The sequence below is a fragment of the Myotis daubentonii genome, chromosome 9 (genome assembly GCF_963259705.1).
Source record: "Myotis daubentonii chromosome 9, mMyoDau2.1, whole genome shotgun sequence".
Taxonomy (NCBI): domain Eukaryota; kingdom Metazoa; phylum Chordata; class Mammalia; order Chiroptera; family Vespertilionidae; genus Myotis; species Myotis daubentonii.
The window spans coordinates 3,060,804-3,073,758 of NC_081848.1; the positions used below are offsets into that span (position 1 = coordinate 3,060,804).

General features: G+C 61.0%; 1 protein-coding gene across 12 annotated transcripts in view; it reads right to left on the minus strand.

Moving 5' to 3' along the window:
• PHLDB1 (pleckstrin homology like domain family B member 1) overlaps positions 1–12,955 on the minus strand; it is a 50,914-nt gene that overhangs the window by 14,536 nt on the left and 23,423 nt on the right. For 5 of the 12 annotated variants that reach the window (XM_059707713.1, XM_059707711.1, XM_059707709.1 and 2 more), the window contains 7 exons: positions 11,312–11,452; positions 11,037–11,174; positions 8,238–8,366; positions 7,766–7,921; positions 3,140–3,250; positions 2,925–3,014; positions 25–162 (listed from right to left, as the gene is read on the minus strand). In XM_059707713.1, the coding sequence (XP_059563696.1) occupies positions 25–162; positions 2,925–3,014; positions 3,140–3,250; positions 7,766–7,921; positions 8,238–8,366; positions 11,037–11,174; positions 11,312–11,452 (903 nt within the window). The remainder of the gene's footprint in view (positions 1–24; positions 163–2,924; positions 3,015–3,139; positions 3,251–7,765; positions 7,922–8,237; positions 8,367–11,036; positions 11,175–11,311; positions 11,453–12,955) is intronic. The other 7 variants (XM_059707720.1, XM_059707718.1, XM_059707717.1 and 4 more) reach the window with 3 other exon arrangements.

Sequence of the window (12,955 nt, forward strand, 5' to 3'; positions counted from 1 at the left end):
GACGGGCAGTGAAGAGGGGGTTACCTGCAGCTGACGAAAGGCTTTGGTGGGCAGAGGTGGGGGGGAAGAGCGAGGGGAGGCGGCCACGGGGGTCCCCAGCCCGGCCATCAGCTCCTGGTACCATTGCTCTAAGTGCACAGCGGGGGGCAGCGGCCTCTCCAGCTAGGAAAGCGAGGGAGGGTGGGGCGAGCGGGAGGGAAGGCCATGTCAGAGAAACAGGAGGCGCGGGAAGAAGGCGAGGAAGGAAGGGAGGAAAAGGAGCAGAAAGGGAAGGAAAGGGTTGTCGTGAAAGTGCTGAGGGCAGAGAAACAGGGCGCCACTCCAGGACACACACCAGTCTATCCCAGCCGGGAGGCCAGCCAACCCGGCCCACAGCACTGACCACGCCCGGGGCTGGCCCTGAGCTGGGAGCGGGCGAGCAGACAGAGCCACGCGGTGGGCTGAGGGCGGAGGGACACGCCACCCACCTCGGGGAAGGTGGGAGGGCAGTGGAGGAGGGCAGCCAGCAGGAAGGCAGCAGGTGGGAACCAGTCCTGGGAGGCAGAGGCTGCAAAGGCGGGGCTGGCACAGGGCTGTGGGCCCGGGCGGGTGCCCCCATCCCCTTTAGCTGCTGGAGCACCGTGCGCTGGGGGAAGGCCGGGGCGCAGGAGGGGATATGAGAGGCTAATGGGACTGGGACCCCAGAGACGGTCCTGCCCACGGGCCAGGGATGCGCGTGCAGAAGCAGAGGCTGCTCAGAGCCCTTTGGACACACGCCCTCCTGCCAGGACACAGCCTGCCCTCTGCGAGCTGCCAGGACTGCAGGAAGCCCCAGGCCTGGCCAGAGGGAGCCACCCCACCCCTTTATCCAGGTGCCCTTCTCCCTCACGGCTACCCTGAGGACAAACCCGCTCCCAGCCCAGGCACGAGGGGCATCCAGGGACCCACCAGACAGCCCCGGGGCACAGGTGGGCCTGCTCAGGGGCTGGCACCTCACTGTCAGGCAGGAGCCGGGGGAGGCGGCAGAAGCACAGGTCCACGCAGGCGTGTCTGCCAGGCCAGGACCCTCGGTGCCCAGGGTGGGGGGTTGGGGGGTAGAGGGGAGGCACCGGATACCCAAACGTCACACCTCAGGGCCTCCACTCCATTCCAGACAACACCCCGAGTATGGGCGGGGCTCTCACCTGCCCACTGTAAGCACCGAAGGGCGGGGGGCAGGAAAGGGCAGCAGAACCAGCTGTGTGTGGGCTCCTCTGGACTCACTTCCCAGCGGCCCTGAAGGCCCAGCCCTGGGTTTTCCCTGGGCAGGGGCAGGTGAGGAAGCCTGGGGGACCTTCCTGCAGGCCCCTCACACACGGCACCAACACAGGCCACACTATGCCCGAGGGCCTGCTGGCCCCACCCGCTGGGGCAGGGGCTGGAAGGGGAGGGGAGATCCCTCTAGGGGCTGATTGAGGAGGAGACCAGGGCAGGAAGCAGCTAAAAGCACAGGGGACGCCCTGCCGGGGTCAGGGCTTGGAAAGATGCCAGCACAGACTGTGGGGTGGGAGGGCGGGACTGTAATACCCCCTGAGCATCTCCTTAGAAGCCCAGGTGCTGGGGGCACAGCAGGGAGCCTGGGCCTGGCTCGGAGGCTGGCTGCCTCCAGGGTCATAGAAAACGAACAGGCAGCACAGACGCTAGAGGGCCCAGTGTCTGTGAGAACTGACAAATGGCACACAGAATACATGCAAACTATATGCAAATGAGTGCTCTGGTTTTTTTACGGCTGCACATGGCACTCACTCAAACTTGCAAACTCTGGCCAGGGGATTTGCCACACGCCCTCCAGCGGGGCCCCAGGGAGCAGCCCAGGCAGGGCAGGCAGTAGCTGAGATGGCCTCCTGTGCCCTGGAGCAGAGCTGAGCGGAAGCGGGTGGGGGAAAGGGGACAGAGGAGGCGCCTCCCGAGATGACCCCGGGGACAGGCCCTGAGGACTCGGGGATGAGCAGGTCAGCCTACAGAGAGGGCCCTGGTGAGTGCTCGCCCCTCACCCTCCACCCAGCCCCCCAGCCCAGCCCGAATGAGAGAGAACCATGGATCGGCTGCCTCCTGCATGCCCCAGACACAGAGGATCGAGCCCGCAGCCCGGGCATGTGCCCTGACCAAGGATCGAACAAGCCCTCCTGGTTCATAGGTCCACACTCAACCCCTGAGCCATGCTGGCCGGGCTCTCACTGATGTTTCTGTCTCCCTTTCTCTCTTCCTCTCTAAAATCAATAAAAAAGCGCCCTAACCGGTTTGGCTCAGTGGATAGAGCGTCGGCCTGCGGACTGAAGGGTCCCATGTTTGATTCCCGTCAAGGGCATGTACCTTGGTTGTGGGCACGCCCCCATTAGGGGGTGCGCAGGAAGCAGCTGATCTATGTTTCTCTCTCATTGATATTTCTAACTCTCTATCCCTCTCCCTTCCTCTCCGTAAAATATCAGTAAAATATATTTTTAAAAAAATAAAATCAATAAAAATATATTTCATTTTTTATATATACTTTTTATTTATTTCAGAGAGTAAGGGAGAGGGAGAGGGAGAGATAGAAATATCAATGATGAGAGAGAACCATTGATCAGCTGCCTCCTGCACGCCCCACACTGGGGATCGAGCCCACAACCCGGGCCTATGCCCTGACCAGGAATCAAACCTTGACCTCCTGGTTCATAGGTCGACACTCAACCCCTGAGCCATGCTGGTCGGGCTAAAAATACATTTAAAAAAAGAAGATGTAACAGCAGCAGCGGCAGCTGGTAGCCATCGAGAGTCAAATCCCAGCCGCAGGACCATTCCCACTCCCATCCCTGTCCGGGACAGGCCCCATCCTCAGTCTCAGCCACTGGGGTGAAAGTGCGGCCTTGCTCCAGAACCTCCCAGGCAGACCCCTCGGCCTGAAGCTGGGCTGACCCCACCACTACCTCTTTGAGGGTCGACGGGGTCTTCGGGAAAGGCCTGCCTCCCGTGAGTGAGTGGTATCTTCTCTCCAACATCGTCAGCTTCTCCTTCTCCTGCAAACCCAAAGCGGCAGAGAATCAGAAAGGAGTGGGGGTGACGCAGGGGGGAGATGCAGCGAGCAAAGGGGGAGCCCTGCGCCCTCCCACCCCACGCCCCCCCCCCACCCGCCCCCGGCTACCTTCTGCAGCAGCTGCAGGGAAGCATTCTTGTCCCGGGCCAGGTGCTCGGACTCCTGCACGGCCTGAGCCCGGATCTGCCCGGCCTGACTGTCCAGCACTGCCAGGCGCTCCTGGAGGGGACCGAGGAGGTCAGCCGGGCCCTGGCTCCCCAGGGCTGGGCCCAAGGTGGGGCTCAGCTGTCTCCCCAGCCCCTAGGCTTCACGGAAGAATCCACCAGCCTCTGCCCGGCCTCCGCTCACCCCAGGACAACCCAGGCTGCTGTGGTCAGCTGCCCCACCCCTCCCTTGACCAGGGAGTGACCCTTGTGCCACCAAGCACACCAGCCAGAACCCACATCCTCCAATCTCCCCTCCCTCCCTCCACCCACCCAGTCAACACGTGCAGAACCTCACAGATATGGGCGTTCTCCCCCCGCCCGCCCTCCCACCTCCGCGCCACCACCCAAACCCAGGCCTACGCTCCCCAGCCTGGACTTCGTCATCAGCCTCCTCCTGCCAACTCTCAGCTTCTGACCTGTCCCACACGCCTGTCTAAAGTGGCCTCTGAGGTTTGTTTTTGCTTGCTTGCTTATCTGAATTTTCTTTTTATATATATATATATATTTTATTGAGTTTTTTACAGAGAGGAAGGGAGAGGGATAGAGAGTTAGAAACATTGATAAGAGAGAAAAATCCATCAGGTGCCTCCTGCACGCCCCCTCCTGGGGATGTGCCCGCAACCGAGGTACATGCCCTTGACCGGAATCGAACCTGGGACCCTTCAGTCCGCAGGCCGACGCTCTATCCACTGAGCCAAACCGGTCAGGGCTGAATTTTCTAATCTCTTAAGGAGAACATATATTACTTGAATAAATTTTTAAAATACATTTTTGTTGATTTCGAGAGAAAGGGAGAGGGAGCAAGAGAGGGATAGAAACATCAATGATGAGAGAGAATCATTGATCGGCTGCCTCCTGCACGCCCCACACTGGGGATCCAGCCCACAACCGGGGCATGTGCCCTGACCAGGAATTGAACCGTGACCTCCTGGTTCATAGGTCTACACTCAACCCCTGAGCCACACCGGCTGGGCTGAATAATTTCTTTTAAATCCACGAGTAAAGTTAGATCACTCCTCTCCAGAAACTCTTTCAGTGGCTCCTCGTTACTCTCAGGATGAAGCACCAACTCCTCAGCCAGCACTCAAGGGCGCTCAGACCGGGGTCTACACTTTTCAGCCCCTCCCACCTGGGCCCTGCGTTCTCAGTTCGGCCCGCTGTACCCTCCACTGCAAAGCTGTGTCCTCGGGCCTGGCTCCCACTGTCCCTGTAGCCTAAGAGAGCCCTGCCTGCCTCCTTCGCCCATCGAGAGCTGACTCACCCTCCACGACTGGCCCAAGTGCTGTCTTTTCTCTAACATCTCCCTGGATCACCACCCAATTCCTCTGCTCCTCTGTATCACCATTTGCCTGTGTGGCTATTACTTGTGAACAGACATCTCCATCACCACCACCCAGGGTGTCAGACCCAAGAGCATGGCAAGTGTCCCTTCTCCCTCCACATCCCCAGTCGGGCTTAGCACAATGCCTGGCTCAACAAGCATGAGCTAAAAAAAAAAAAAAGGATAATAAGAGAGAGAAAAGGACAGGGGCTGGGAAAATGGCTGGGTTAATCCCGGAGGGCTTCCTGAAAGAGAGGTCTTAAACCACTAACAACCCTGAAGAGCAAGACATGGGAGGGGGAGAGAAGAAGGAAGCCGACCTGAATCTGGGGTCAGCCCGGAAAAGCCTGAAGCAGAGGAGAGGCGGTGGCCCTCACAGCAAGATCTGCTGCTTCCGGTTTACCGAGAGCCTATTAAGGGCCAAGAACTCTGCTAAATGCTTGCATTTGTTACCTCCTTTTTAAAAAATATTTTTTATTGATTTGAGAAGAAGGGAGAGGAAGAGACAGATAGAAACATCAATGATGCGCAAAAATAATTGATCGGCTGCTGCCTGCACGCCCCACACTGGGGATCAAGCCCGCAAGCCGGGCATGTGCCCTGACTGGGAATCAAACCCTGACCTCCTGGTTCATAGGTCAACACTCAACCACTGAGCCATGCCGACTGGGCTATGACCTCCTTTAACTGTCTTCTGAGGCAGGTGTCTTTGTGCCCATTTTACTGATAAGAACACTGAGTACTTAGGAGGTACGGTAACTTAGTAAATGGTAGAGTTCGGATGAGAACCAGGTCAGTTGGACTCCAAAGCCATCCTCTGAGCCACTCTGATCCCCACTGGAGAGGACAGGGAAGCCCAGGGCACCAGGGCAGACGGAGGCTGGGGGCAGGCGGGGGGGTGGGGGTGGGGACACTGGGAGCCAAGAAGACAGCTGAGCAAGGCTCCCGAGGAGAAGCACAGGGGAGAGTATGACCCCGGGTCCCAGTGGCAGAGCCCTCGTTTCCTGGGGGCCTGGGTGGGCATGAGTGGGAGGGACCAGAGGTCCAATATACCCACCCTCCCAAATTCCCTGGAGCTTATGCCCACCCAGACCTGGAATCCATGGGACTGGCCGCTCCAAGGCTCCCTGGCATGTGCTCTCCAGCAGGAAAGGGAAAGAGGCCAGAGGAGCGCCAGCCCCCAGCCCCGTGCAGCGTCGTGGGAAGGAACAGGGCTTTGGGGCCAGGCAGGCCTGGGTTCCAATCCTGACTCTGACGCTTATAAGCTGGGAGGCTTGGGGCAAATATGGAGCTTCTCTGAACCCTGGTTTCCGTGTATGGGGTGGGGCAAACGTAGGTGTACAGACCTGTACAAAAGTTGTGAGTACGTGAAACGGAGTCTATTCCTGTATTATTTATTAACTAGAGGCCCAGTGCACGAAATCCATGCGCTCGGGGGGAGGGGTCCCCCGCAGCTCAGCCTGCCCCTGTTGTAGTCTGGGAGACCTCGGGGGATGTCCAACTGACGGCCTAAGCCAGCAGTCAGACATCCTTAGCGCTGCTGCAGAGGTGGGAGAGGCTCCCACCACCGCCGTTGCACTCGCCAGCTGTGAGCCCGGCTTGTGGCTAAGCAGCGCTCCCCCTGTAGGAGCACACCGACCACCAGGGGTCAGCTCCTGCACTGCGCATCTGCCCCCTGGTGGTCAGTGCACGTCATAGCGACCAGTCATTCAGAGGTTCAGTCAATTTGCATCTTAGCCTTTTATAGGAAGGATTATTGTATAACTGTCCATGCAAACATCTGTAAACCTACTTTTGCCCAACTCTGTATATAAATAGAATAAGAGGCCCTAGCTGGTGTGGCTCAGTGGATACAGCGTCGGCCTGCGGACTGAAGGGTACCAGGTTTGATTCCTGGTCAGGGCACATGCCCAGGTTGCAAGCTCAATTCCCAGTAGGGGGCACGCAGGAGGCAGCTGATTAATGACTCTCTCTCATCATTGGTGTTTCTCTCTCCCTCTCTCTTCCTCTCTGAAATCAATAAAAATATTTTTTAAAAATAAAAATAAAACGGGTGAGAGTACTGGACTGAGACCACCCTAAGCTAAGGTCGGAATGCGCTTACACGAGGCCTTTTCACACCCCCGTGGGCTCGGGAAGTGAGAGCTGTTTTCCTGCCTTTCACCTGCCTCACACTGGAAGCGGATGCAGTTGTAAGGCAGAGCAGCGTGGGAGAGAAGCAAGGGATCTGAGCGCCGGGGGAAGGCCAGTGGCTCCCCACTCACCACCAAACCCAGGCTAGCTGTCAAGTCCCCACTCACCACTTTTCGACACCCCTGCCATTCTCACTGTCCTCCCATCCCACCCACTCATCCCAGCCAGGAGAACTGCACACACATGTGCGTGTGCACAGGCATGCAAGGCTCAGCCACATTCCACCCCATCGCCCCTGAGATCAGAAGTGATCACAGCCCCTGGAGCTCGGGGACAAGCCGGGATGCCAGGGCCAATCCCCCTGCTTTAGGGCTCAGTGAGCCAAACTGGGACCCCGGGTGCCCTCTCCAGGACCTCGGGCGGGGCCTCACACCCAGATCCCAGTCAGCACTCCCATCAGAGAGGGCTCTCCCAGGCAGGAGGAGCCTGAGGCTCAGCCTCCTCCCACCTGCATCTCTCCCTCCCTCTCACTGCCTGCAGCGCCCAGCTCAGAAGGGGAGCCCAATCGACCTTCCACACACGACTCCGGAGTCTGGCTTCACAACCACAGCTACTGCCCAGCGGGTGCAGCTCAGCAGCTGAGCATCAACCCAGGAACAAGAGGCCGCTGGTTTGATTCCTGATCAGGGCACACGCCCAGGTTGTGGGCTTGATCCCTAGTGGGTGTGTGCAGGAGGCAGCCGATCAATGATTCTCTCTCATCATTGATGTTTTTCTCTCTCTCCTTCTCCCTTCCTCTCAGAAATGAATAAAATATGTATTTTAAAAAGCCTACAGTAGCTATAGTTCGCTGAGAGCTTACTATGATCATATCCTACTGTCTTCACAGCACCTGGGTTTAATTCTCACAACAGCCTATTATTCTTCTCCTTTGATGATGAGGACACTGAGGCTCAGACGATGAAGTTAACATTCATAAGGCCATCACCTGGGAGTCAAACCCAGGTCACTGGCCGCTGGCCCCACCCAGCGCTGTGCACCACCCCCCGCAGGAGGCGGGGAGCGGGGGCCCACCTTCCTCCGGGCGACGCTGCGCAGCAGCTCGGCCTGGCTCCGGAGCAGCCCCTGGCCGGCCAGCTCCCGCTCCTCCTCCACGCGGCTCTGCTGCTCCAGCTGCTGGAACTCCAGGTCCTCGAAGAGCTTCGTCTCCGTCTCCAGGGCCTCAGCCTCCTGGAACGACAGTGACACGGGGGTTGGGTGGTGCCTGAAATCCCACTCGAGTTTGGGGGGCTGGACCCGGGGAAACTGGGAAAAGGCTCTGCCCCACCCCCCCCCCCTTTCCTTGGCTTGGCTAGGCCCCTTCACAGGCATCACCACCTGGAACCGCGGAAGGAGAGAGAGCCCCCCATCCTCCGGTCCCCTCCAAACCAAAGCACCGACCCTGGCGTCCTGGCAGGTACCGCAGGGCCCAGGTGGTCCTGTCCCACGCTCTCCTCTCTTCCGGGCAGGGGCCCTCGGGGCCAGGGAGGGGGCTGATGACACTGACCCTTCTCAGCTGCTCCTGCAACTGCTCCCGCACTGACTCGGGGCAGTTATCGAGCTGCCTCTGGAGCTGCGCGTAGAGCGCCTGGCGGGCCTCCAGGTGCCGGCGTCCCGCGGCCAGCTCCGCCCTCTCCTGGTCGCGGGCGGGCAGGGGAGAAAGAACACACACTCCTCAACTCCGCGCAGCAGCAGGGCGAGGGGGGTGGGCGGGAGAGGAGAGAAAACAAGACAAGTAACAGCAGAGAATAACCAGGGGAGGAGAGAGAAGGAGCAGAGGGAACAGGAGGGAAAGGGGGAGAGTGGGAGGAGCAGGAGCTGAGGCGGAGGGGTGGGCCCAGGCAGAAATTTTGGTCTCTCCAAGTCCCTTCAACTAGACACATGGGGTAGGGCCTAAGGAAAAGCCCTATGCCCTAGCTGGTGTGGCTCCGTGGATAGAGCGTCAGCCTGGGGACTGAAGGGTCCCGGGTTCAATTCCCAGTCAGGGCACATGCCTGGGTTGTGGGCTCCTCCCCGGTGTGGGGCGTGCAGGAGGCAGCTGATCCATGATTCTCTCTCATCATTGATGTTTCTCTCTCTCTCCCTCTCCCTTCCTCTCTGAAATCAATAAAAATATATTAAGAAAAAAAAGATAGAAAAAGCCTTCTGCTTTCTCTCCAAACCAGTCAAGGCCAAAGGTGGCTCCACAGCCCAAATGGGAGCTTCTAGCTCAGTGGTTCTCAACCTTCCTAAAGCCGCGACCCTTTAATCCAGTTCCTCATGTGGTGGTGACCCCCAATTTCATTGTTACAAATTGAACATAATTAAAGCATAGTGATTCATCACAAAAACAATATGTAATTATATATGTGTTTTCCGATGGTCTTAGGCGACCCCTGTGACAGGGTCGTTAGACCCCCAAAGGGGTTGCAACCCACAGGTTGAGAGCTACTGTTCTAGCTCCTGCACCTTCCTGCCTGAGACCAAAATTTACCCCGGGGGGGGGGGGTGGAGGTGGTGAGGGAAATCCAGGGGACGTGAAGCTATGGCAGTGGTGAGCGGCAAAGGGGACCCAGCCCAACCCGTGGCCTCCTCCCTCCTGCCCGGGGTGGGGTGAGTGCTGGCACCACAGGCTGAACTTCAGCAGGCTGAGGGCTGCAATTACTTCAGGAGTTGCCATGGTAACCGGTGCCCCAGCGGTGGATACAGAGAGGAGGTGGGTGGCTCTGTCTGGGGCGAGATGACACCCCTGAGGGCAGGGCAGGACGGGAGGCGCTGGTGAGTCACCTCCGAAGGACAGGCAGGCAGGGGAGAAACTGACTACTGATCCAAAGCCAGAGTGGGGCCTCACATAACGGGGCTCTGAGAGAGGCCAAGGCCAGGCCTCCGGCCACACCGGGTACAGGAGCAATGCGGCTGGGCAGGTCCTTCTGGACCGGTGAGCTTCCCCGGGAATGAGACCCCATGCTGAGCCCGGCCCGACCCCAATAATCCACCTCCCTCCTGGGGAGGAGGACCTGGTCAGTTCAGTCAGGGTCCAAGCACCTCCCCATCCTCGGACTCGACCTTCACAGCACCCTGTGTTCTGGACGACTCAGGGCAGGAAGAGAGAGGCCCCCATTCCCACCCTCTGCCCCAAGGTCTGCATTTGGGGAGCCCCCAAGGGAGCTCCACAGCCAGGCCACACCACTGGCCTCCTGACCCCCTGCTTGGAGGGAGGCGGGCAGGGGCTGGGGGCAGCAGGCCTCCCTCACCCGTCTGCAGGGGCAGCACCAGCCTTCCAAAGGGGAGGGCTCTGCAGGATGAGAGGCCCTCATCAAGCATTTCCCCCAACCTTGCACCCTCCTGCCGGTGCCCATGGAGTCAGGTTGAGCTGTGCCCCTTGCCCATTCTTTTCTGATCAAAACCCTGGGGTCCATACCCAGAAAGGAAGAAGGCAGCGTTAGAGGGGAGAGGCCCAAAGCCCGTGGAGTTAGTGCAGAAGTGGCATGGCTCATAGCTCTTCCCCGCCCGGGTGGCACTGGAGTTAGGGGCATGCACAGAGCCCAGGACAGTGACTGGGACAGTGGAGGGAGGGGGGGGACGGGACACGTTAGTGCAGGCCTGTTTGGTAAGCATAGAGTTAATTTGGCACAGAATTTGGGAGTGTGGTTTTGGGGCCTAGAGCCAAAATTCAAAAAGGGGAGGTGGTTGTCAAAGAATTTGTAAGAGCTTCCAAATTGAGGGGAAGGAGAAAGACACTCTCAAAAAAAATGCAGGAGGAGATGAATTCTTAGAAAAATACTGTCAGTCCAAAAATAAATGGCCCCTCTCCACTTGAGAGCTTTTGGCACATTGTAGGCCATCCTGGGTGTGGCTGGCACGGCCCCTCGGGGACGGGATGGTCCCTGCAGGCTGGCACTAAACCTGAGAGGGGCAGGGCCGCAGCTGTAGATCCTGGAGGCTCAGGGGAGCAGAGACCTGAGGGCTCTCTCCCGGAGACCACCGCCTGCGCACCAGGCACGCGTGGGGACCCCAGCCTGCATCGCTCCCAGCACAGGCCCTCGGCTGTGCTCAGTCCCAGAAGGGCTGTGGGTACTTCCTAGCAGGGCCCAGAATGGCAGGCACCCGGGACAGCACAGAGACCCAGCCAGAGGAGACCCCAGACCGAGGTAACCAGCCCAGCCCGCGGGGACCTCCGAGCTGCTACCTGCCACGGAGGACGAGGCCCCTCCCCAAAGCGACACAGAGGCCACCTGGTGGGCAGGTCAGAGGATGAAGTAAGGGGCCAGGGCCCCCCTTCCCCCACCAGGCGTTTCTCCTCTCCCAGGCCGGCCAGGTGTGGTACCTTGTCCCTCTCCTTCTGGACGCCCGTCTCCAAGGCCAGCAGCTTCTCCTGCAGCTGGTCCGCCGCCCTCTGCTCCTGCTGCAGCAGCGCCCGCTCGGCCTCCCTCTCGCCCTGCAGCAGCGCCCGCTCCATCTCGGCCTGGGAGCGACCGGGTCCACATCAGGGCCGGTCCACATCAGGGCCGGGTCCACATCAGGGCCGGTCCAGGCGCTCAGACCCGCCCGCACCGCTCCTAGGGCCTCTGCAGCATCCCGCCAGCCCTGCAGGAGGCTCACCTCGCGGGCCGACTCCTGCAGCTGCTGCTCCAGCTCCTTCACGTGGACCTTGAGCTGCTCCACGCGCCCGAGCACCTGCGCCCGCTCCTCCTCCAGGGCCAGCACCTCGCCCTGCAGCCTGGCGCTGGGCGCGTCCTCGTGCTGGAGGGGAGGGGAGCGTCAGCCAGGATGAGGGTAGGAGGACCGATCCCCACCCCGGGGGCAGGGGGACCGGAAAGCAGCTTCCCTCCCTGCAAGGCGACAATGCCGATGCACTTTCTCGGAATAAGCTTTACCACCCAGTGCCAGGCCGGGTGGGGCCCAGGGAAGGCAGGTCCCAGAGCGTATTTATAGCCTGGCAAACGCACCGGCACCGCCCGCTGGTCCTTGCCTCCTTTCTACACTTCCCAGCCCCATCCCTTCCCAAACCGAATCCTTCAATTACTTCCTCCTCCCTGGGCCTTGGCACCCACCACAAATGCCTGCCTGCTCTGCCGCTGGCCCCCCCTGCACCCCACCTCCTGCTGCTGCTCCCGGCCCCCCCTGCACCCCACCTCCTGCTGCTGCTCCCGGCCCCCCCACCCCACCTCCTGCTGGTGCTCCCAGCCCCCCTACCCCACTTCCTGCTGGTGCTCCCAGCCCCCCCACCCCACCTCCTGCTGGTGCTCCCAGCCCCCCCACCCCACCTCCTGCTGGTGCTCCCAGCCCCCCTACCCCACCTCCTGCTGGTGCTCCCAGCCCCCCCACCCCACCTCCTGCTGGTGCTCCCAGCCCCCCCACCCCACCTCCTGCTGGTGCTCCCGGCCCCCCCACCCCACCTCCTGCTGGTGCTCCCGGCCCCCCCACCCCACCTCCTGCTGGTGCTCCCAGCCCCCCTACCCCACCTCCTGCTGGTGCTCCCGGCCCCCCCACCCCACCTCCTGCTGGTGCTCCCGGCCCCCCTACCCCACCTCCTGCTGGTGCTCCCGGCCCCCCCACCCCACCTCCTGCTGGTGCTCCCGGCCCCCCCACCCCACTTCCTGCTGGTGCTCCCAACCCCCCCACCCCACCTCCTGCTGGTGATCCCAGCCCCCCTACCCCACCTCCTGCTGGTGATCCCAGCCCCCCTACCCCACCTCCTGCTGGTGCTCCCGGCCCCCCCACCCCACTTCCTGCTGGTGCTCCCGGCCCCCCCACCCCACCTCCTGCTGGTGCTCCCGGCCCCCCCACCCCACTTCCTGCTGGTGCTCCCAGCCCCCCCACCCCACCTCCTGCTGGTGCTCCCGGCCCCCCCACCCCACTTCCTGCTGGTGCTCCCGGCCCCCCTACCCCACCTCCTGCTGGTGCTCCCGGCCCCCCTACCCCACCTCCTGCTGGTGCTCCCGGCCCCCCCACCCCACTTCCTGCTGGTGCTCCCAGCCCCCCTACCCCACCTCCTGCTGGTGCTCCCGGCCCCCCCACCCCACCTCCTGCTGGTGCTCCCGGCCCCCCTACCCCACCTCCTGCTGGTGCTCCCAGCCCCCCCACCCCACCTCCTGCTGGTGCTCCCGGCCCCCCTACCCCACCTCCTGCTGGTGCTCCCAGCCCCCCTACCCCACCTCCTGCTGGTGCTCCCGGCCCCCCCACCCCACTTCCTGCTGGTGCTCCCGGCCCCCCCACCCCACCTCCTGCTGGTGATCCCGGCCC